The sequence below is a fragment of the Pelophylax lessonae genome, assembly GCF_965119305.1.
Source record: "Pelophylax lessonae genome assembly, chromosome: 1".
NCBI classification, from domain to species: Eukaryota; Metazoa; Chordata; class Amphibia; order Anura; family Ranidae; genus Pelophylax; species Pelophylax lessonae.
The window spans coordinates 544,471,501-544,492,968 of NC_138768.1; the positions used below are offsets into that span (position 1 = coordinate 544,471,501).

At 38.1% G+C, this 21,468-nt stretch overlaps 1 protein-coding gene across 1 annotated transcript in view; it reads left to right on the top strand.

Annotated features, from left to right (window-relative positions):
- The window catches only part of LPL (lipoprotein lipase), a 46,635-nt gene that overhangs the window by 16,843 nt on the left and 8,324 nt on the right, over nt 1-21,468 (top strand). The window contains exons 2-7 of the mRNA XM_082247800.1: nt 3,170-3,345; nt 6,317-6,496; nt 7,437-7,548; nt 11,322-11,564; nt 14,787-15,029; nt 16,124-16,244. Of these exons, the coding sequence (XP_082103926.1) occupies nt 3,170-3,345; nt 6,317-6,496; nt 7,437-7,548; nt 11,322-11,564; nt 14,787-15,029; nt 16,124-16,244 (1,075 nt within the window). The remainder of the gene's footprint in view (nt 1-3,169; nt 3,346-6,316; nt 6,497-7,436; nt 7,549-11,321; nt 11,565-14,786; nt 15,030-16,123; nt 16,245-21,468) is intronic.

A 21,468-nucleotide genomic window follows, 5' to 3' on the forward strand; every position in this document is an offset into this window, starting at 1 on the left:
CGCGATTTTTACCGCGATTTTACAGCGATTTTTACCGCGATTTACAGGCGTTTTTACAGGCGTTTTTTGTGCAGGCGTTTTTAGATTGAATAGAAACCAATGGAAAACGCCTGTAATCTGCCCAAAAGGAAGCTCGTGTACTTTTTTGAGCATTGGGCGTTTTGCTTACAGCGTCAAAACGCTCAGATGTGAACAGGAGCCATTGAAATGAATAGGATTTGTCTTGTTGGGCATTTTGAGAGCTGATCCTAGAGCAGAAAAACTCCTCAAAAACGCCCCAAAACGCCTAGATGTGAACGGAGACTTACTTCAACACATTCTAACAGCTAGCAAGCACCTTAGGCTGCATTCACATGTCAGCTTATAATCGCGGGACGCAATACGCTCCAAAAAAGTACAAGAGCTTCTTTGGAGCGTATTGCGTCCCGCGATTTTGTTTGCGCGATGTTGCCGCGATTCGGCGGGCGTAAATCGCGGCAACATCGCTCGGCGTTTGGGGGGCTATTGCAAATCAACGGGCAACGCTAGGCGTCCCGCGATTTGCAATAAATCTCCGAATTGCGGGCGGAACCGCGGCGGTTCTGCCCGCGATTATAAGCTGACATGTGAATGCAGCCTTACAGTGGAAATGCTAGCACTGTTTATAAATAAAGCTAATTTGGTAGGTCTGTTTTATGTTAAGATGTCATTGGAGCTGTACTGGAATATCGAATCAAGTTCCAACTGTCACTTTTTTTTGTGAAGGTTTGAGAATCTAAGCTATCATTAGGTTTTGTAGAGCTGGCCATAAAAATGACAATCTTTTTGTACAATCTTTGTGTAATCTCCTTTCTATTTACCAAAACTATTTAAGGGATTACCTAAACCATCCAATCAGGCAGGCTGTTGGTAGTTTTAAAGGAGCTTATACCTTTGGATTGGAACATGTCATCTATAGGAATGGTCAAAGGTTTCTAATATTACTGTTCTTTTGATCTAGGGGTTTTTAAATGTGTTTTTTTGGAAGCACATCCCAACTTTTAGTGATTCATACACTAATATCCTCAGGTTCTAATCATCAAGAGTAGTTGCCCAATTTTGGATCGTGTCAGTTCAGGAATTGTTCCATCTGAAACCCTTCACTCATCACTGCTTTCTTTAGCCAACTGTATTTTTTTTTTTTATTGTGTAAAAGTAATTCTTATTGTCTACCAAATCTATTCTTGCTTAACTCAAATTCCACTGCCAGAGATAATTGTTGACTGTGTGTCACACTGTCCTTATCACTATGCTGTAATGGAATGTGCATTCCATGCCCAGTAGAATGTGCTCTAAAATTAAATCAAGTACCTATATAAAGCCTTATTGTTTAAGGCAATATTTTATTGGAAATACATCTGTAGGATGCATTTATGTACAGCTGCCATATTATAATATATTCATTTATAAAGAACTGTTAGTAGATATACACAACCTAGAAGTCAATTTTCACAACCACAGGTCTGACCATTTCTTCTTCTGTTTGGCCATAAGCTTTGATTGGTGATGCAGCTGATGCAGTATCTTGAAAGTACAAGATATACTATGCATGCAGTTAGTACATGCCCTGTAAATAGGCTGCTGAATCAGCCTTTGGAAGTTCACAGGGTTAGGAGATAAGAATAGTAACATCAATCTTTTAGATGGAGAAATTCACTTTGGTTGTACAACAGGTCAAAAGGTTTATGTAAGGCAAAAAAAAATCCATCAACTGGTAAATAAATTACAATATTGCAAATTAATTAATTACAAAATATATATGTATGTACTTTGATCATAAAAGATCCATATTACAGTAAACAAAGTTTTCATGTGTGTATGGCAACATTACAGGACATACTGTAGGTGCAAATATTTAATCTGAGCTTTTTAGGAACTACACAAATCCATACCACTGCATGCACATATCTCATTTGTGCTGGGCATTAAAATGCCTGCCACAGCTGTTTAACAGATCAGCCAATAGAAGTTTTTTTTTTGTTTTTTTTTCAAATGCAGTCATTTACCAGTAACACAAACAAATGAGATCTGAAATGTGTACCTAGAAAACTATCTGAAGAAAATTTGGTGAACTAAAACTTGATTTGTGAACTTTAGGGTTATGTAGGACTTGTCTGTTGAGTTGGTCAAAATAAGATATTTCCTTGTACTGGACAGAAGATCTGCCTGTTCATGGCCAGATCTATATACGCCAGTGATTTAATAATGTTATTTCTGGGTGGAAATGTAAATACAGAGGGCAAACAAAGAATTTCTATGTTGGAAAAGCATTTGCACGCATAACATAAGGTAATTACTCAGGATGTCCTGTCAAACATATCGTATTCATAAGAAATTGTGTCTGCCTCAGGCCAGATCTGTGAATCGAACATTCACATTGTCCAAGAGTTAGCAAGATATACATTTTTTTTTTAAACTGAAAAAATATTTTAAAATTGGAGAGTAACTTTCTTGTAGTAGACAGGAAAGTGGTATACCATTCACTTTCTCACATTTTACTGCCATATAGCTATTCTGTTTGAAGTTTAGGTAGTTTGAAATTAATGACTGGTTTAGTAAATTATTAACTGCAATGTGTCTTATCAGCATTTCCTAGTCAGTTAAGGCTGCCCATAGACTGTAGAGGAGTGAGAGAAGTGGGAAAAATCTGAACACCTTAGAGTCTGGAGCAGGATCAGTGGTAGAAGAGGGCAGTATAGGCTGGCCACTAATTAAAAAATAGAAAAAAAAACATTTTTTGGCTTGAGTTTTGCTTTAAATGTATTATATACTTAGGAATTAAACCAGGCCAAAGGCTCAGGGAGAAAACTTTGATTTTTTACTTTCAAGGTGTAAAAATAAACACAAGTCCCACTGAACTCCACAACTCCACTCCAAACTTCAGGAAATTACTAAAAATCTCATAAAATTTTTTATTGACATTTCAAAAAAGGTGAAATCAAGTATTTTATAAAATGAAAATGGTACACAAACAAAATGTCACTAGCTCTCGTTCCTTATTATTAATATTATTATTTTACACTACATTATGTACAATTTAGCTAATATGAAACACCTAAAAATTGACATTCACAAAAAACAACTGACAAGCTACATGTTTGATGTTATACTTAGTAGCACATATTAATCATTTTACTTGATTTGACAACAGCAAATATCTTCGGAACGAAAACTGATTTCAAAGACATTGAAAGCAAATTTGCACTGCGCACTCCGGATGAGCCAGATGAAGACACCTGTTACCTTATCCCTGGACAACAACAATCTATTGCAGAATGCAACTTCAACCAAACAAGTAAAACCTTTGTGGTTATACATGGATGGACGGTAAGGGAAAATGTTTTTAGAGGTAACTTGTAAAATCCATTGAGGACCAGTTCATAACAGAATGCGGGGAGGGAAATGTGCGTTTTGTGCGTGTTTCCAGCACCATGTTTAAAACAAATTGCCTTTGTGATCTGCTGCAGGTGTCAATGAAGTTTTAACTTAGCACCAAACGCAGATCGCAAACAGAATGTGTATGCAGGCACTAGATCAGGTACTGCAGTACTATGCGATTTGGTGCAGCTTGTTTTTCAAATTTTGTACATGCACTACTTTTTGTGCCGTCCAGTGCAGTTTAGCAGTCCAGCCTCAGTTTGGTTTTTGTTTTTTTCCTATCTTCAATTATCTCATTGACATTTCTTTACTTGTTGCCACTCTGTTTCATAATAGGATTTTTTAAAACACTGTGCAGATGATGTCTAAATTCTAGCAATCAATCAGCTTCCACTTTTTATATGTGTAGGCCTACAATGAAAGCTGATTGTTAGTCAGGAATTATAGCATATGTGCTTTAAAGTCCTTAGCTTGCCAAAGTTTGATTTTAAGTCTTTGTTAGAGTAGAAAAGGAGTTAGAACCTCAGTCAGGGTTTTACAGCTTTTTGTGACCTCCGTGAGGTAGTTTCTACCTAATCCCATGTCAAAACTACCTGTCATCTAGGGCAGATGGAGTAATATTTTCATAGTGGGGGAAACAGACATACGTAAATAAAAACCTGACAGAGGTTTGAATTCTTCCCTTCTTCTCTTTTTTAAGACTAGAACAAAAACAAAGTTGGATATGGTGATAACTTGTTTTGCATTCTGTTGTATACTGTTTGCTCTGTATGTATGTGGTCACAATTCAGTCCTGTTTTATATAATAAAGCATATAAACTAAATTCATATCATTAACACAGTGTAGCCAGATGCTTCCCATAATCCACCCCCAGCTTTTATTACCAGTGACAAGGTGATTACTGCAAATTACTGCTGAATTGCCCAAAATTTGAGCCGTGGATGGCCCTGGAAGCACCACAACTTAAAATTAAACCGAGCTGGGTGTAAAATTATTGGCCAAGCAGTGACTATATCTTATCAGATTAAGTCACTGTTTGGCAGCTTCTCTGCACTCAGTACAATAACATTGAGACTCCTCCACTCATGCCATTAGCATTGAGAGGACTCGATTAGACTCAATTGGTATTTTTTCGTTCAGACTTCCAACTGAACAAAATAAATGAGCTATGTAGGGCAAGTTACTCATGAATGATGCAAAAATAATTCTTAAGATAGCAAAGATTATTAAAAGTAAAGCCTACACTTTATGTTGGCTTTAGAGATGTAACCAATATAAAGTGTAGGCTTTACTTTTAATAATCTTTGCTATCTTAAGAATATAGCCTGGTATACTGATATGTAAAGCTGTGGAATTTTTGAGCTCTGTCACTTTGTAAAGTACCATCCTTAGAAAAAGTACTTTTTTTGGTCCAGTTATCTAACAATAGAACTACAGATCATTTAAAATTACAAAGTTTGCTGTCCCAGTGTTTGCATTTCACAGAAGGGTATATAGATAAATGTAAATGAATCAAGAATATTTAATGTACTAAAGTTTCCAAGCCTACTATTCAAAATAAACACTGCTTATCTGTAGAACTTTTTTCTTTTTGGAAAATTAAACATTTTGGATGTTTTTTACATTTAACATACTGTCCTAAATACAGGGACTCCTAATTTGCTGATGCTTGGACAAATTGATCATTACTGAATGCATTTCACCATAAGGAAAAAAAAAATGTCAAATATCCTAGAGTTAGAGGGAAAATAAAGCCTGGTACACACTATTCGTTTTTTTCAGGGTTGAATGAAAAAAAAACTGTCAGCTCCGATCGGAGTCACTGTACTAACGATCCGACGTTAGTACAGCGATCTGCTGAGCTGTTATGTTCTGACAGGGGAATGCCCCCCCCCCCCACCAGAACACTCTGATCGGCGCTCTCAACCATTGTCTGAGAGTGCTGATTGGGAGCCACTCGGCTGATGGTTTTCCAGCATGCTCATTCAACAGAATTAACTGAGCACATTTGCAGTGTCCTCTAGTTGCAATTTGAACTGTTCAGGCTGTTCCAGGGATCTTGATTGTGAACCATTATCTATCTCACAACCTTATACTTATCAGCAGAGAAATATAAGGGCACTAAAATATTCAAAATATTATTGTTTTTAAAATGGATCAATAAATAGATATGCAATAAATTTCCAAAAAAAAACAAAACAAAACAGTCTTTTGTGTTAAAGTTATTACTCTATGCAATAGGAATCACAGCAGATCGTCCTTAATCATGTGTGCATTATCACGAGTGCATTGTGGCTGATTTACTGCAAAAATAGATACATTTCACTTTGCAATCAGAATGTTCATTTAACTTGGCAAATACATGTTCTCCCAAAGTGACTTCATTCCAGGCATACCTACTGCTTCTTTTACCAGCCTAGGTGCCCAGGCCAGGTAGGATCCTTCAGATTCTTGAAGATATCTAGATGCATTAAGTAGCCATACATTGCTAAATATTATTTTTTTTTTCTTTCCTTCATGTAAAAAAAAACAAATTATTCATAGGAGTTGGCACTCAGAGAAGAATTTGAGTTCTATTAATCATAAAGCTTTTTAAACTGAAATACAAAGAAAAATTAAAGAAAAAAGGATTCAGCAGTGTGTGGCTAATTATTGCATCTAGTTACATAATTAATCAGGTTAAAAAAAGGCACATGTCTAGTTAGCTCAGTAAAAAAGAGGGAAGCTATGTTCACTCAATAATTCAATCATGTGTAAGCATTAAATTCCTTTTTTTTTTTTTTATTTATTTACTTGCTCATCATTGGTTATTCAAATATTCTCAAGAATTTGGGCAAAAGAAGCCAAAAAGCCCTGTACATATCTTTTTGCCTGTTCAGTCTTTCCTGATATTTATGCCCGAATGTTCTTTCTTTTTAGGTAACTGGCATGTATGAGAGTTGGGTCCCTAAGTTAGTAGATGCCTTATATAAAAGAGAGCCAGACTCAAATGTGATTGTGGTAGATTGGCTATCTCGAGCACAGCAGCACTACCCAGTTTCTGCTGGGTACACTCAACTGGTGGGACAGGATGTTGCAAGTTTCATTGACTGGATGGAAGTGAGTACAGAATCAGCAGCCCTTGAGAAAATATAAAGGTTGTAGAGAGCAAGTGCTACCTCCATTTGTGCCATTTATATTACTTTGTTTCATATTTTAAAAAAGTGAAGCTATTTAGTCTGACACGTTAGAAGCTGTACTTTTACTCTTCACATGATGTCTTTTGGAAAGCTGGGAACTCTATTAGCAAAACACACACAGGGAAAATTAAAGAATGCAAAGAATGGTGTAGGCCAGGGATCTTCAAACCACGGCCCTCCAGCTGTTGCGGAACTACACATCCCATGAGGCATTGTAAACTCTGACATTCACAGACGTGACTAGGCATGATGGGAATTGTAGTTCCTGAACAACTGGAGGGCCAGAGTTTGAAGACCCCTGGTGTAGGCTTTAGCAAAATAAATCTCATTGGAAGATTAGAAGTCCCAACACACTTTCTGAAAACATTGTAATAACACTGCAAAGGACACAGGAAAGCACTAGATTTCTGCCAGGATCACCAATTTTTTTTTACAATTATCAAACTGATAAAACAGATAACTTTAATGGTAGATTTAACAGACCAAAGAGAGCAAACAAAAAAGTCAGTTATGGGGGGGAGGGTGATTTACTAAACCCGGAGTGTGCAGCTTCCTTGCTTTATTGTCAAAGCCTAATTAAACAAGCTAAAGTTAGAAGCTGATTGGCTACCATGCGCAGCTGCACCGGATTCTGGGAGCTCCAGGTTTAGTAAATCTTTCCTATTGCAAGTTACCTGCAGTTTAATTCACACTAATGCTTTGGGTGCCCTGGCTTTGGTGTTCTTTTAATACTTAGATACAAAAAAAAAAGAAGGGAACATTCAATTGTGATCAGTTATTTTATTCTCAAGATCTTTTTTAAATTTTACTTTCATATGTCACATTGTTTATAATTAATTAAACTTCAATATCCTTTATAGGAACAGCTCAACTATCCTGTGGACAACATTCACATTTTGGGATATAGTCTTGGTGCTCATGCAGCAGGTGTTGCTGGGAGTCTTACGAAAAATAAAGTTAACAGGATAACAGGTAAGATAAACTGAAGTGGTTTCATAGGTGTGACATAGGCTTAAAGGGTCAGTCAAACAAAAAGTGCTGTATTAGGTATTGGTGGACCTTGTATGTCTTGGATTCTGGTACAGTGATATCCCCTGCCATAATTCTCAACTCTGTTTTTTAAACAACTTTTATTGGGTTTTCAAGGTTACTTTTACAGCAAAGTCAAACAAAATAGACATGTATGGGGGCGTAGCCGCCAGATAATGTTGTTTAAAACAATATGTAACAATTCTTCTAATGTAACAAATAACACAATATGACACACACTATGGTACAAGTGTCATATTGCAAATAAACACATGTGGTTTAAACTATAATCTAACACAGGGGTTCCCAAACTTTTCAGACCGCGACCCCCAATATTAGATTGCTGACGACCCACGACCCCTCCCCCTCCCCCTCCCCCTCCCCCTCGTATGTAAGATTTGCGATTTGGTTACATACTGACAGAGCTAAAACAAAAAGGAACACAATCTCTAAGCCAGGCTATTTTATTAACAAATTATGGACAAAAACAAATACATCCATAACTGTGAAATTGTTTAAAACAATATGTAACAATTCTTCTAATGTAACAAATAACACAATATGACACACACTATGGTACAAGTGTCATATTGCAAATAAACACATGTGGTTTAAACTATAATCTAACACAGGGGTTCCCAAACTTTTCAGACCGCGACCCCCAATATTAGATTGCTGACGACCCGCGACCCCTCCCCCTCCCCCTCCCCCTCCCCCTCCCCCTCGTATGTAAGATTTGCGATTTGGTTACATACTGACAGAGCTAAAACAAAAAGGAACACAATCTCTAAGCCAGGCTATTTTATTAACAAATTATGGACAAAAACAAATACATCCATAACTGTGAAATGCTTACAGACAGAATACGAACAAGCTGCCGACCAGAAATGAAGTATTTTAAGTTGTTTCCACTGTTGATAGGAAAATGCGAGTGATGGCAGCGGCGCCTCTATCCATGTCATATAGTGCGCGCTCCACTCCGCACAAACACTTGGATATGCGCTTCATAAAAGCTAACATTTATCTGGTTAACGTTAGAGTGAGCGGCCTCTTTCTTTAAACAAATTCGTTTAGGCTTTACAATAAATATTGTTTATGGGCTAATTAATGCCACAATAATTTGTTTATTTTATTGGCTAATTGTATTTTTCATTTTTGTTTTGCACTGAATACCATTGAATATTTTCATTGAATGCATTAAATATTTGCCGTGCACCGCTATGCCAGAAAAACGTTAAGAGCCACCTATTTTTTTTATAATAAAGGGTTTCTATTTCCTATTTACGCGAAATCTACAGACGCAAACAGACAAAGTGTAATAAAATAAAGACCTAAATGTGTATTTCGGACTTTTTTTTTCACCACAGTCTGAAAGAAGACATGTTATTGAAGACAAATATCCAAAAATCTCAAAATTGACCAGTAAAAAAAAAAACAATGTTTTTGCCTGCCGTGTCTCGCATTAACTCGCATTAAAAATAATAAAAAAAAGTTTCTGTAAATCATCTCGCGACCCCCCGCTCCCCACTCCGCGACCCCCCGGGGGGTCGCGACCCCCACTTTGGGAACCACTGATCTAACAGAACTGACCATGTTAAGTACTGATCATTCATAAGAAATAGTATGTGATATAACAATGCCCGAATATCGGGAAGCTAAGGGTTTTATTTATGGGGCTTACGATTAGTAATATTTCCCTCATCCCTTCTCTTCTTGGAGTTATCAGGTGATAAGGGTTTGCGGGGGATATGTTAAGGTCCGTGCATGAGGGGTATTGTGAAATGTATGGTGGAGTGTAGTGTTGAGGAATATGAGATGAGGGATTAAAGGTGTGGAGAGGTGTAGCGGGAATAGGGGGGAAGGGTGAGAGTAAGTACCATCTTCCATTCTCTCCTGTTCAAGGCCAGACCTGATTATTATATCTGGTATGACTGAAAGGCAGTGGCCGTAGCAAAGTGTTGCCAGGCTGACCAAGTATTTCCATACTTGGAGGGAACGTCTTTCGCTTGGTGGATAAGCTCCTCCATTTCTGCAATTTTTTGGGTGCGTTTAAACCAATCTTTAATGGATGGGGGTTCTATGAATCGCCACTTGATGAGTATACAGAGCCTAGCTGCATTTACAAGGTGCATGGCCAGAGAGCAAAAATATTTTGGTCTGGGGTTTTTAGAATGGTGGAGTAAGAACTGTTCTGGGGAGAATTCTAAAGATAGTGAGGTAATCTCGTTCGTGATTCAGTGCACCTCCTTCCAGAATGGTTGTATTTTGGAGCAAGACCACCATATATGTAACAGTGAATCTGGTTCTGTCTGTCATCGCCAACATATCCGGGAGATAGAAGGAGAGATTTTGCGCAGTCTGAGCTGTGTTTTGTACCATCTAGAGAATATTTCAAATCCGTTTTCTTGTGTGAGTACATTTATTGAGCCATCAACTCTGTTTTTATCCTCGTGGGAGTTCTGAATGTTCCCACTTACACATGTGTTCCAGCTCCCACCATTCTATTTTACATAACATTGTATAAATAGCAACGCAACAGGGACATTGGGAATCCTTCTTAATGGCCACATCAGATGTGGAGATCCAGAAACACACAGATACTTATCCAATAATGTTATTGAAAAATAATAAATATGACCAGGTAGTTCAACCCTTTAGAATCTACCAAAACTGAAATAAAAGTTTTTGGTTGACTGATCCTTTAAAAATATTAACATGCAATGGAAGCACACTCCTAAATTAGAATGAATTACTACAACCTTATTACAGTATGTCTAGCAGTGATAAGTGGATCTGTTTGTAAATCAGGCAAAACTATACACCTGACTATCCCTTTTCTAAAATTATTTCATTTTATGCATACAAAACTATTGATTTGCACATTTTCATTAAATTTTTCACTTAAAGAGGGTATATTTAGCTTATTAACAACTACACTGACATTTAATTCCATAAAGTCAAGTAAATAGCAATTCTTTTTTTTTTAACCAAATTTACTATAAGACAATGAGGTTAATTTACTAAAACCGGTGCACTCAGAATCGGATGCAGGTGCGCATGGTAGCCAATCAGCTTCTAATTTTAGCTTGTTCAATTTGGCTTTGACAATAAAATCTGGGTACTGATTGGTTATGTAGAGGTGCACCAAATGTTGCACTCTCTAATTTTGGTAAATCTCCCCCAATTGAAAGCAAATTATCCAGAGTTTTAAGAGAAGAACCAAAAAATTAAGTTTTAAGCCTTGTTTTTTTACAACTCCTTTTTTGAGTGATTTGTTTTTGTCCGTTTAATTACATAATACTTCTGATATCTCATTAATTTATGTCACAGTGTGAAAAATCTGAATTTAAGATTGTTCTAAATCTAAATTGCAAAATGGTAGCATACGTAGGCCAACAAATAGTTATCTATTTACATTTTAAAGATGAACACTAGATAGTTGTTTTTAGCAATTAGGAAGCTAATTGTGCAGTAAATCTTCTTAACATTGCTGAATTAAAGATGGTTAAGGATAATGAGGTAATATTTTGATTAAATTAAAAAGCCTCCTTTTAGTAATAAAACTAAATTAATTATAAACATAAATAGCAATTGAAGCTCCAGTGTTTCATTTGAGTAGGCACTTAATCTGCTCATTTAGTTTAAAGTGACACTGTCATTGCACTGTTGACAGTTTAAGGGTCATATTGTTAGTCTAACAATGTTTTTCTATCTAGGTTTGGATCCAGCTGGGCCGAATTTTGAATATGCTGGGACTTCGGTGACTTTGTCCCCTGATGATGCAGATTTTGTGGATGTGGTGCATACATATAGCGTGGGCACCCCTGATCGTAGCATAGGCATCCAAAGGCCTGTTGGACATATTGACATTTACCCAAATGGTGGGAGCTTTCAGCCAGGATGCAATATTGGAGAAACAATCCGGCTAATGGCAGAAAAGGGTATACGGGGCTTTATAGGTAAGAATGTTTGTATATATATATATATATATATATATATATATATATATATATATATATATATGTGTGTGTGTGTGTTTTGAATAGTAATCATAAGCCGTGGCCTGAAAAAAATAGGAAGTTCTAATTTTCAAATGGTTGTTTCGAAAAGAATGGCTACCCATCTCCTCATGCCTCTTTTACCCTGGGTCTCAGAAGTCACAGGGATTTTCAGAAGTAGTTGTACGCTACTGCAGAAACCTGAATATGCATGCTTTTTAATTCCTGCTACAGATATACAGTGTTAATAGGATGACAAGATTTACTCTTGATTTACCAGGACAAAAAAGTACAACGATTAAGGTTAAATTATACTGTACAGCCTGTATTGACTGGGTTTATACTCTAGTCTTAAATGTTGTTTCATTTCAGCTCTGATAAATCAAGAGTAAACCTTGCCATCCAATTAACATTGTAAATGACAGTATTGGCAAACTTATCACTCAGACCTGTGATAAAAGGAGCATAAATAACTTCTGTAGGGGGAAATGATGAAGTTATTCTTTTGTCATTAACCATAAATGCTATTGGCGCCTAATTACCAGTTGTTTTCTAAAATTACATTCTTTATGGAGCAAAGCAAAAAAAAAAAAATTCTCGTTCCTTCACATTACTGTGGCACCTCTAAGCAATGTTTTTGTTCCTGTAGTAGGTTTATTTTGGAAATGCAAATGTTTAAGGAAATGATAAAGTTAGATAGTTGTAAAAGATTTGAAAGAACTTGTTTAGGTTTAATACCATGTCTCTGGGGCTTTTAGAAAAAAACTTAGTGTGGAATCTTAGGGATCCCACTGAATGACCTCCTGCTTCCATACACAAAAACCCTAATATTTGATTTTAAGATAGGAAGAAATATGTTAATAAAACATGGTGGAATTGCAACAGTTGTTACAAATGTAATGAGCCTTGTGAGTCTAAGACCCCGTTCACACTGGGGAGATCCGACTTGCCGGGGCGACCTCACAGGTCGCGGCGCACAGCTCGCACTGCGACCTCGGAGCGGCCGGCACGGACTTCATAACATTGAAGTCAATGCAGGTCGCTCCAGGTCGCCCCAAAGAAGCTCCGGACCCTTTTTCTAAGTCGGAGCGATTTGTGTCGCTCCTATTAGAACGGGTCCACAGCTTCTCTAGGGCAGGCGACCTACGGCGACCTGTCAGGCGACCAGGTCGCCCCAGTGTGAACGGGGTAAAAGTTCCTGTACCTATTAAGAACCCTTTAGGGCTCCTTTACTTGGTATTGTGTTCTTACAGTAAGTAAACTAAAAACTGCATTTTCACCCTATAAATGCCACCATCCACAAGTGATGTTACCTGCCAGTAGTCTACCTCATCTCATCACCTCATAAGGACTTTAACCATGTAAATACATGCCAGCAGAAATGTCTGTAATGATGCAGAATACCCATTTTCGAAAAAGGGGTTCTTTTAAGTGCTAATTTCTTCATTTACATGCAGAATCAGTGAAGACAATAAGTGCAGCTATGACTGGTTTGTGATTTCATCTTTGTTGATTGTAGTTGCTATGGATTACTGCACTAAAGATTAGCACTTAGGAATTAGGAACTCATTTTAATAAAGCAATTTGAATTGAATTGTTGGATAATCTGATTAAATTGATGTTAAACCCTGCATTTTCTATCAATTTAAAATATTTAGTGCTTTTTTATGCTTCAGAGTTTTCCTTCAATCTCCAAATTAGTTGGTCTCTTTATTGCCAACCCCACCCTCTGCTTTTTTGGGTGGCTCCTTTACCTTGCAGGGTCCTATGGTCCCACCCCATTCATATGTGCTCCTGGGAGAGGGCAATGTGCGGATACTGGAGTTGATTTACTAAAGGAAAATAGACTGTGCACTTTGCAAGTGCAGTTGCACTCATTTTCCCCACACCTTAGTAACTGTGGCAAAAATTCACTTTGTAAAGAATGCCCAAGCACATGCTAGGGAAAAAAAAAAAACATCACTTTAGATTGCACATGATTGGACGATGGAAATAAGCAGAGCTTCACTACATCTGCTAAGCTCTGGGGAAAATGAGTGCAACTACACTTGCAAAGTACACAGTCTATTTGACTTTAGTAAACAACCCCATTGCCTGCGCCTTTATTCATCTTGGGCTTCCTGTGCATGCAACAATGTCCATGATGGCATTATGCATGCTGGAGTATGTAGCCCCAATGAATATAAACTTTTGACTTGTGATGAGGTTCTGCGGGCACATTTTCTGATAGGAAGTTCAGGGTAATAGCACAAAGAAAGCCGTAGGAATAAGATAAATCATGACAAAAGCGTAAATGCTTAGGAAATGTGTTGGCAGGAATGGGTTAATGTACTGTGCTAAATAAATACATATTGACATGCTGATTTTAAAAAAGAGGAGGCATGCACTCTTCATGCAGAGTTCCCACTCATGATTTTGTGTGGGCGATTTTCATTCAGTTCCATGTGTCACACATAGGGCAGCCCATTCACTTTAATGGGCTGCTCTATGCGCGTGTGTCGCTCAAAAGAAGCTCTGCTTCTTTTTGGGTGACAGACGTCATCCGATTTTTAAAGGTGTGTTTTGTCCAGATTGCAGTGCAATTCTGTCACCAGACAATCCTGCCAAAATCGAGTTTTATTACATTTTTTTAAACAACATAGTTACATAGTTACATAGTTGGTAGGTTGAATAAAGACAATAGTCCATCCAGTTCAACTTATGTTGGTGTGTGAGTGTGTGTTCGTGTGGATATATTTTTCCCATATCACTGTGTATTGTGTTTGATAAGATGCAAAGTCTTTTGAAACTATCAATACTTCCTATTGATACCACCGATTGTGGAAGAGAGTTCCACATCCTTAAGCTACGCAGCTTAAGGTTAAACAGATTCTCTTCCAAGGTCATTGTGTGGCCCCATGTCCTCTTACACTCCCTGAGACTGAATAGTTTCCTACCTAGACAGGAATTACCATTGAGATATTTGTATATCGCTATCATATCTCCTCTCAAGCGTCTTTTCTACAGGGAGAACACATTTAGCTCTTGTAATCCTTCCTCGCATATGAGGTCCTCCAGCTCCCTATTTATTATTAAATTTGTTGCCCTGTTGGAGCAAACATGCTGCATTTTTGGTATTAATGACTGATAGACAGTGTGACATTTAGAGTGTAAATATGACTTAGTTTATTTATATTTGTACAGATATGGACCAGATTGTGAAGTGCTCCCATGAACGCTCCATCCACCTCTTCATTGACTCTCTTCTTAATGAAGAGAAGCCGAACATGGCCTATCGTTGCAATTCAAAGGAAGCCTTTGATAAAGGACTTTGTCTAAGCTGCAGAAAGAATCGCTGTAATACACTGGGTTACAAAGTCAATAAGGTCCGTGGGAAAAGAAGTACCAAGATGTTCATGAAAACGAGTTCTCAGATGCCTTTTAAAGGTACAATAATACTTTCATAACTTATGATGAAGCTTACATGCCTCAGGCTTAACAAAAAACAATGCATTCATAACTCTATATGCTTGTTTTTTTACTGGGGCCTTAGAATGAATTCATTATTAAAACATGATGCTAGGAGTGCAAACAGTTCACTATTAAAAATTATGGTGGGCTAGGCTAGTATATGTAACATGGTTATGGTTTATACAAATACCTAATGCATGATGAATAAATATTAATGCAATGACCATATGTGGCTACTAGAAATAAAATCAGCTGCTGTACACCTAATGTATAACTTCTATAACCTAACTTTGCCCAGGAAGACCTTCAACATAGAACAATGGAGGTCACCATTGTCTGCCTGTTTTTTACAGTACATCATTTGGATCTATGACCCCTTTCCTGTTTTTTTAGCCACAGTACGGTCATTTAGTAAATTCTCGTATTTTTCACAATTTTCAGTTTAAACACCCAGTCACATGCAAAGGAATATAAGTGAATAGAATTTCCTTTGCACATGATTGAATGACTGACATGTATACAGCCTCACCAAGCTTTAGTAATTGCAGCTCCTTTTTTTTCTGTCCCCATGGGTACACTTTAAAGCAGAACCAAAGTCCACAGGGTCAAAGTAGGTTCCTCGTGTGCTCTGCTCCAGTGTTAGCATTTCCAGGCTCACAGTTGCCAGAAAAAAAGAAATACTTCTTTTTCCGGGTCCTGCATCGCTCCTTATTGGCCACCAGGTTGACACTGGTGATATAAACTCTGCACATGTGCGTAGGAGTTACATTGCCTTTAGATGAGTCAGGAATGTACACTGCACAGTGCTTGCACCATATAGTGTATACAAAAAATGTAAAAGTTACTAGACTGTCTTATACCTCCAAAAATTTTTTATTTTAGGGGTTTTGTCCCCCTTTGATGCACATCACTGGGAGTTAACATGTATTTTTTGTAATTTTTTTTTTAAATTTAAAATTCAGAGCTGTTTAGGAATTATATAAGGAAATGTATAGTGACATTATTTTGAATTGTTTTTGTTCTTCTCTTACATTAATAATTTGACATATACTTTCTGTATGTATGTTTAGTGTTCCACTATCAAGTAAAAGTCCATTTCTTTGCAAAGAAGAACTTGACTGTCACCAACCAACCTTTACTGGTCTCCTTGTATGGAACAAAGGGAGAAAGTGAAAACAGACCACTCCGACTGTAAGTATAGGATGCTATTTGGGCTTGCTGAGAGCTCTATGTACAGATGTTATTTACAGTGTATATTAGAACTGTCAATCTCTGAGTGACATACTTTCAGTGGAAATTTGTGAACATCAGTTGGTATCCCATGAGGCCTAATTAAACATACATTAATGTATATTTATATGTGGGATAATGTTATTGCCTTTACTAGTTATTATTCCATTAAGTCTCTATGGGACAAAGGGTGGATAATATTTCATAACAATATGAAACTTCACGGGGGAGTCATGTGAGCTAAAAAGTTTTCCCACAGTCATATATTTCATAAATTAAACTGTTCTTATTATGTACAAATACATTTTGTGACATTTTATATAACAATATGATTCAATTAAACCATTGACAAAGACAGCATTTTGCATGTCATCTGCTATATGAACAGTTCACAACAATATGAAGAAAGGAAGAAAGATCCGCGCTTAGGATAAACTATCTATAAAATAGTGCGTAAAATTTCTATAAATAAAACACTAATGGCTGCTGCCCACTCCAAAAGATGCACCCCCAATGGGGGAGCGTCAGGTGTAAATGTCAAAAAGGGGAGTGATTGGCGCTGCCAGGAAAGTAGGTTAATGGGAAATCTGGGTTAGGCTCCTATAGTTCAAGACCAAGTTCAACACATGCAAATGCACATAGAATGTATGTGGGAATGAGAACTATATAAGTAATAGGATATAAAAACATCCTATTACTTATATCCTATTACTTATATAGTTCTCATTCCCACATACATTCTATGTGCATTTGCATGTGTTGAACTTGGTCTTGAACTATAGGAGCCTAACCCAGATTTCCCATTAACCTACTTTCCTGGCAGCGCCAATCACTCCCCTTTTTGACATTTAGTTCACAACAATACAGACCAAAACAAAAATTAGCAGATAATGAAATACATAAGGTTTGATATCACTAAACAGAATAAGATACCGTATACGCATAGAAGTTATCAAATAAATGCATTTAGGTTATTTTACATAAAGTATTGTTAAAAAAAAAACTCAAACCCACATTCTTACTTATTCTAAAAGGAGAAACTAATGTTTGTTAGGCCCCATGTCCATGAGAGTCAAACACATGCTTTTTTGCATTTGAAGTTATACTAAAGTCTCAATTTTTTTCTTTAAAAAAACAAACACGTTATACTTACCTGCTCCGTGTAGTGGTTTTGAACAGAGCAGGCCAGATCCTGCTCTTCTCGAGTCCCCGCCGGGGCTCCTGGCCCCTCCCTCCTGTCGAGTGCCCCCACAGCAAGCAGCTTGCAATGGGGGGCACCCGAACCGAGCCGCTGCTCTGTGTGTCTATTCAGACATGGAGCCGTGCTTCGGCACACCCCCTCTCTCTCCTCATTGGCTAACTGACTTTGATTGACAGCAACTGGAGCCACTGCTGTGTCTCAGCCAATCAAGAGGGAGAGAGAGTCCTGGACGGCTGGAAGCATGGTATTCTTTGCTATGAGTGAACTCTCACCTGGACATTCAGTTATGTCTAGGTGTACTCAGTATACCTGCTTGTACACAAACAAGAATTTTGTGTATAATTTAAGCTGACCATACACTAGAAGATTTTCAAATGAATGTTCATAATTCAGAGATGTTCTATGCACACTTGCTGTGCTATAGCAAGGAGTCAAATTAGCCCCCTTGGTTCTTATTTTGAACTACAGAATAATAGTCTACAGCTAAATGTTTTAGATAACAGGAGGGCAGATTCAGCAGTCTAGCAAAAGACAGCTGGATAGGGCTGAAATCATTCAGTCCACAAAAATTCTGTGCGTTGTCAGCCTACAAGAAATTAGGAGCTGAGTGCATTTCTGGCAGATCAACCAGTATATTTCTTTACTGGCAAAGTCTTTAAAGGAAGGGATGAAACATGAGGAATGTGTATCTAATGCAATGTGTATGTTTTTTTCTTGACATACGTTTTAACCACTTTACCACCGGAGGATTTTGCTGTCTTCCGTCCAGGCCACTTTTTGCGATTCGGCGCTGTGCGAATTTAACTGACAATTGCGCGGTCGGGCGACGCCGTACCCAAACAAAATTTACGTCCTTTTTTTCCCACAAACAGAGCTTTCTTTTGGTGGTATTTGATCACCTGTGCGATTTTTACTTTTTGCGCTATAAACAAAAAAAGAGCGTTTATTTTGAAAAAATAACAATATTTTTTCACATGTTTTTATATGAAATTCCCCCCCAAAAAAATGTAAAAATCAAATTTTTTTAAAATTTTTGGCCAATTTGTTTTCTGCTACCTATGTTTAGTAAAAAAAAATCGCAATAAGCGTATTTTGATTGGTTTGCGCAAAAGTTATTGCGTTTACTAACTAAGGGAAAGATTTCTGTCATTTTTGGTGTTTTTTTTTTAACGCGTAATGGCGGTGATCTGCGATTTTTTTTGTGGGACTGCGACATTGCGGCGGACAGATCGGACCCTTGACTGACATTTTTGACACTTTTGGGGGTACCAGTGACATTTCTACAGTAATCAGTGCTATATATATGCACTGTTACTGTAAAAATGACACTGGCAGGGAAGGGGTTAATTTTATTGGAGAGGGAGGGGTTAATGTATGCCTGGTGCTTACTGACGTGTGGGGGGGGAGGTGACTGTGTGACAGAAAGACAGATCGGATGTCCAGCTATGCTGAACACTCCGATCTGTCAGTCCCTGTCACTATGGAGATCCGCCCGCTGTGTTTACACACAGCGGGCGGATCTCCAGACTCGATCCCCGACGATCGGGGCAGAGCAGTGGCAATCGCCGCTGCTCCTCCGCTGGCCCGACTCCCGCTGTGAATGAACACAGCGGGAGCGAGCCTCCGGCGGGGCGCGAGCGCCGCCCACAAGGGGCGGAGTCCAGCGACGTAGGTCTAAGTCGCTGGACGGGATCGCGGCACTTTGCCGCAGTAGCCTCCATGTGAGCGGAGGCAAAGGGGTTAAGATGTCCAATGAGGTTTGGGTAAACTTAACATTTAAAATGATATTCATATATTGTATTTTTCATTGTATTTCATTAATTTCTGTTTAAGCAATCTTAAATTGTTTATTTTCATTTCAGTTACAGTATGTCCCATGATGAGCTAAAATAATAGGCATGATGCAGTCTGCTAGCTTGGTCTTCTTAGTGGAGATCACTGGAATGTGTTTTCCTTGATTAGCTTGGATTTAGTTTTGATGGCTTACCACAGGATTTCAGCATTTTTTAGAATGTAAACTCGGTACACATCCTACAAAATAAAGAAAACTTTGCTGCCTGGGAAAATGAGCAAGCTGTTTTAACCTCTTCTGCACTGGAAGGATTTGCCCCCTTAATGACCAGGCCATTTTTTGCATTTCGGCACTGCGTTACTTTAACGGACACTTTCGCGGTTGTGCGACACTGTACCTAAATAAAATTGATGTTTTTACCACAAATAGAGCTTTCTTTTGCTGGTTTTTGATCATCTGTGCGATTAAAAAACAAAAAAAGAGCGACAGTTCTAAAAAAAAAAAAACAATATTTTTCACTTTCTCCTATATAATATTCCAAAAATAAAATGTAAAAAATCAAATTTTTCATCCTTTTCGGCCAATTTGTTTTCTGCTACATATTTTTGTAAAACAAAATCCCAATAGGCATATTCTGTTTGGTTTGCGCAAAAGCTACTGCGTCTACAAATTAGGGGAAAGATTTATATAATTTTTATTTTTAAATTTTTATACTAGTAATGGCAGCGATCTGTAATTTTTAGCGGGACTGCGACAGTGAGGCGGACATATTAGACACCTAACTAATTTTTTTGAAACTTTTGGGGGGACCAGTGATATTACTACAGTAATCAGTGCAAAAAATAGGCAGTGTTACTGTAATAATGACACTGGCAGGGAAGGGTTTAACCCAAGGGTGATCAAAGGGTTAATTGTGAGCCTAGGGGAGTGTTTTCTAACTGTATAGGGGAGGGACTTGTGAAATGAACACAGAGATCTGTGATCCTAAACATTTACATCAGCAGACCGTCGTTCTCTCTTAATGGGGAGCAATCGCGGGTGCCTGGCCGCAATCGTGGCCGCCAGTCCCATGGATCGGCTTCCCCGCTGCCTAGTGGGGGTGGGCGCGTGCTTGCCCCCAGGAGCGTACAGCCGAACCAGCCTGCCACAGTATATCTGCGGTGGGTAGTCGGCAAGTGGTTAAGGCATAGGTTAACAACTAGTCAGTCACTTAGGGATTGATTTACTTATGTTGGACAGTGCAAAACCTGGTGCATCTCTGCATAGAAACCAATCAGCTTCCAGTTTTTTTTTTTTTTCAAAGCTTAATTTTTAAAAATTTTAAATTCAAAGTTAGAAGCTGGTTGGCTACCATGCACAGCTGCACCAGATTTTTACACTTTCCAGTTTTCGTAAATCAACCCCTTAGGCTCAGTTTACACATGTCTGGCCGCGGTTTCAGAGCTATTTGTAAAAGGAGTCCAGTGCGGTTTTGTTCACCGGTTCAGGTGTGCTTCAGATGCAAATTTTTACTTGAAATTGCACCTGAACCGGACTGAAAAATGCACAAGACTCTTTTTAAAAATGCACCGTGGCTGGCCCGCAGACTTGTAAAGCAGCCCTATAGAGAAGACTGCCAGTTCAAATGTCATGCAAATTCGATGCAGTTTAAAACACAGCCAATTTGCATATACAGCTGCAAGAAAAAGTATGTGAACCCTTTGGAATGATATGGATTTCTGCACAAATTGGTCATAAAATATGATCTGATCATCATCTAAGTCACAACAATAGACAATCACAGTCTGCTTAAACTAATAACACACAAAGAATGAAATTTTGCCATGTTTTTAATGAACACACCATGTAAACATTCGCAGTGCAGGTGGAAAAAGTATGTGAACCCCTAGACTAATGACATCTCCAGGAGCTCATTGGAGTGAGATGTCAGCCAACTGGAGTCCAATCAGAGATGAGATTGGAGGTGTTGATTACAGCTGCCCTGCCCTATAAAAAACACACACCAGTTCTGAGTTTGCTTTTCACAAGAAACATTGCCTGATGTGAATGATGCCTCGCACAAAAGTGCTCTCAGAAGACCTACGATTAAGAATTGTTGACTTGCATAAAGCTGGAAAGGGTTATAAAAGTATCTCCAAAAGCCTTGCTGTTCATCAGTCCAGGGTAAGACAAATTGTCTATAAATGGAGAAA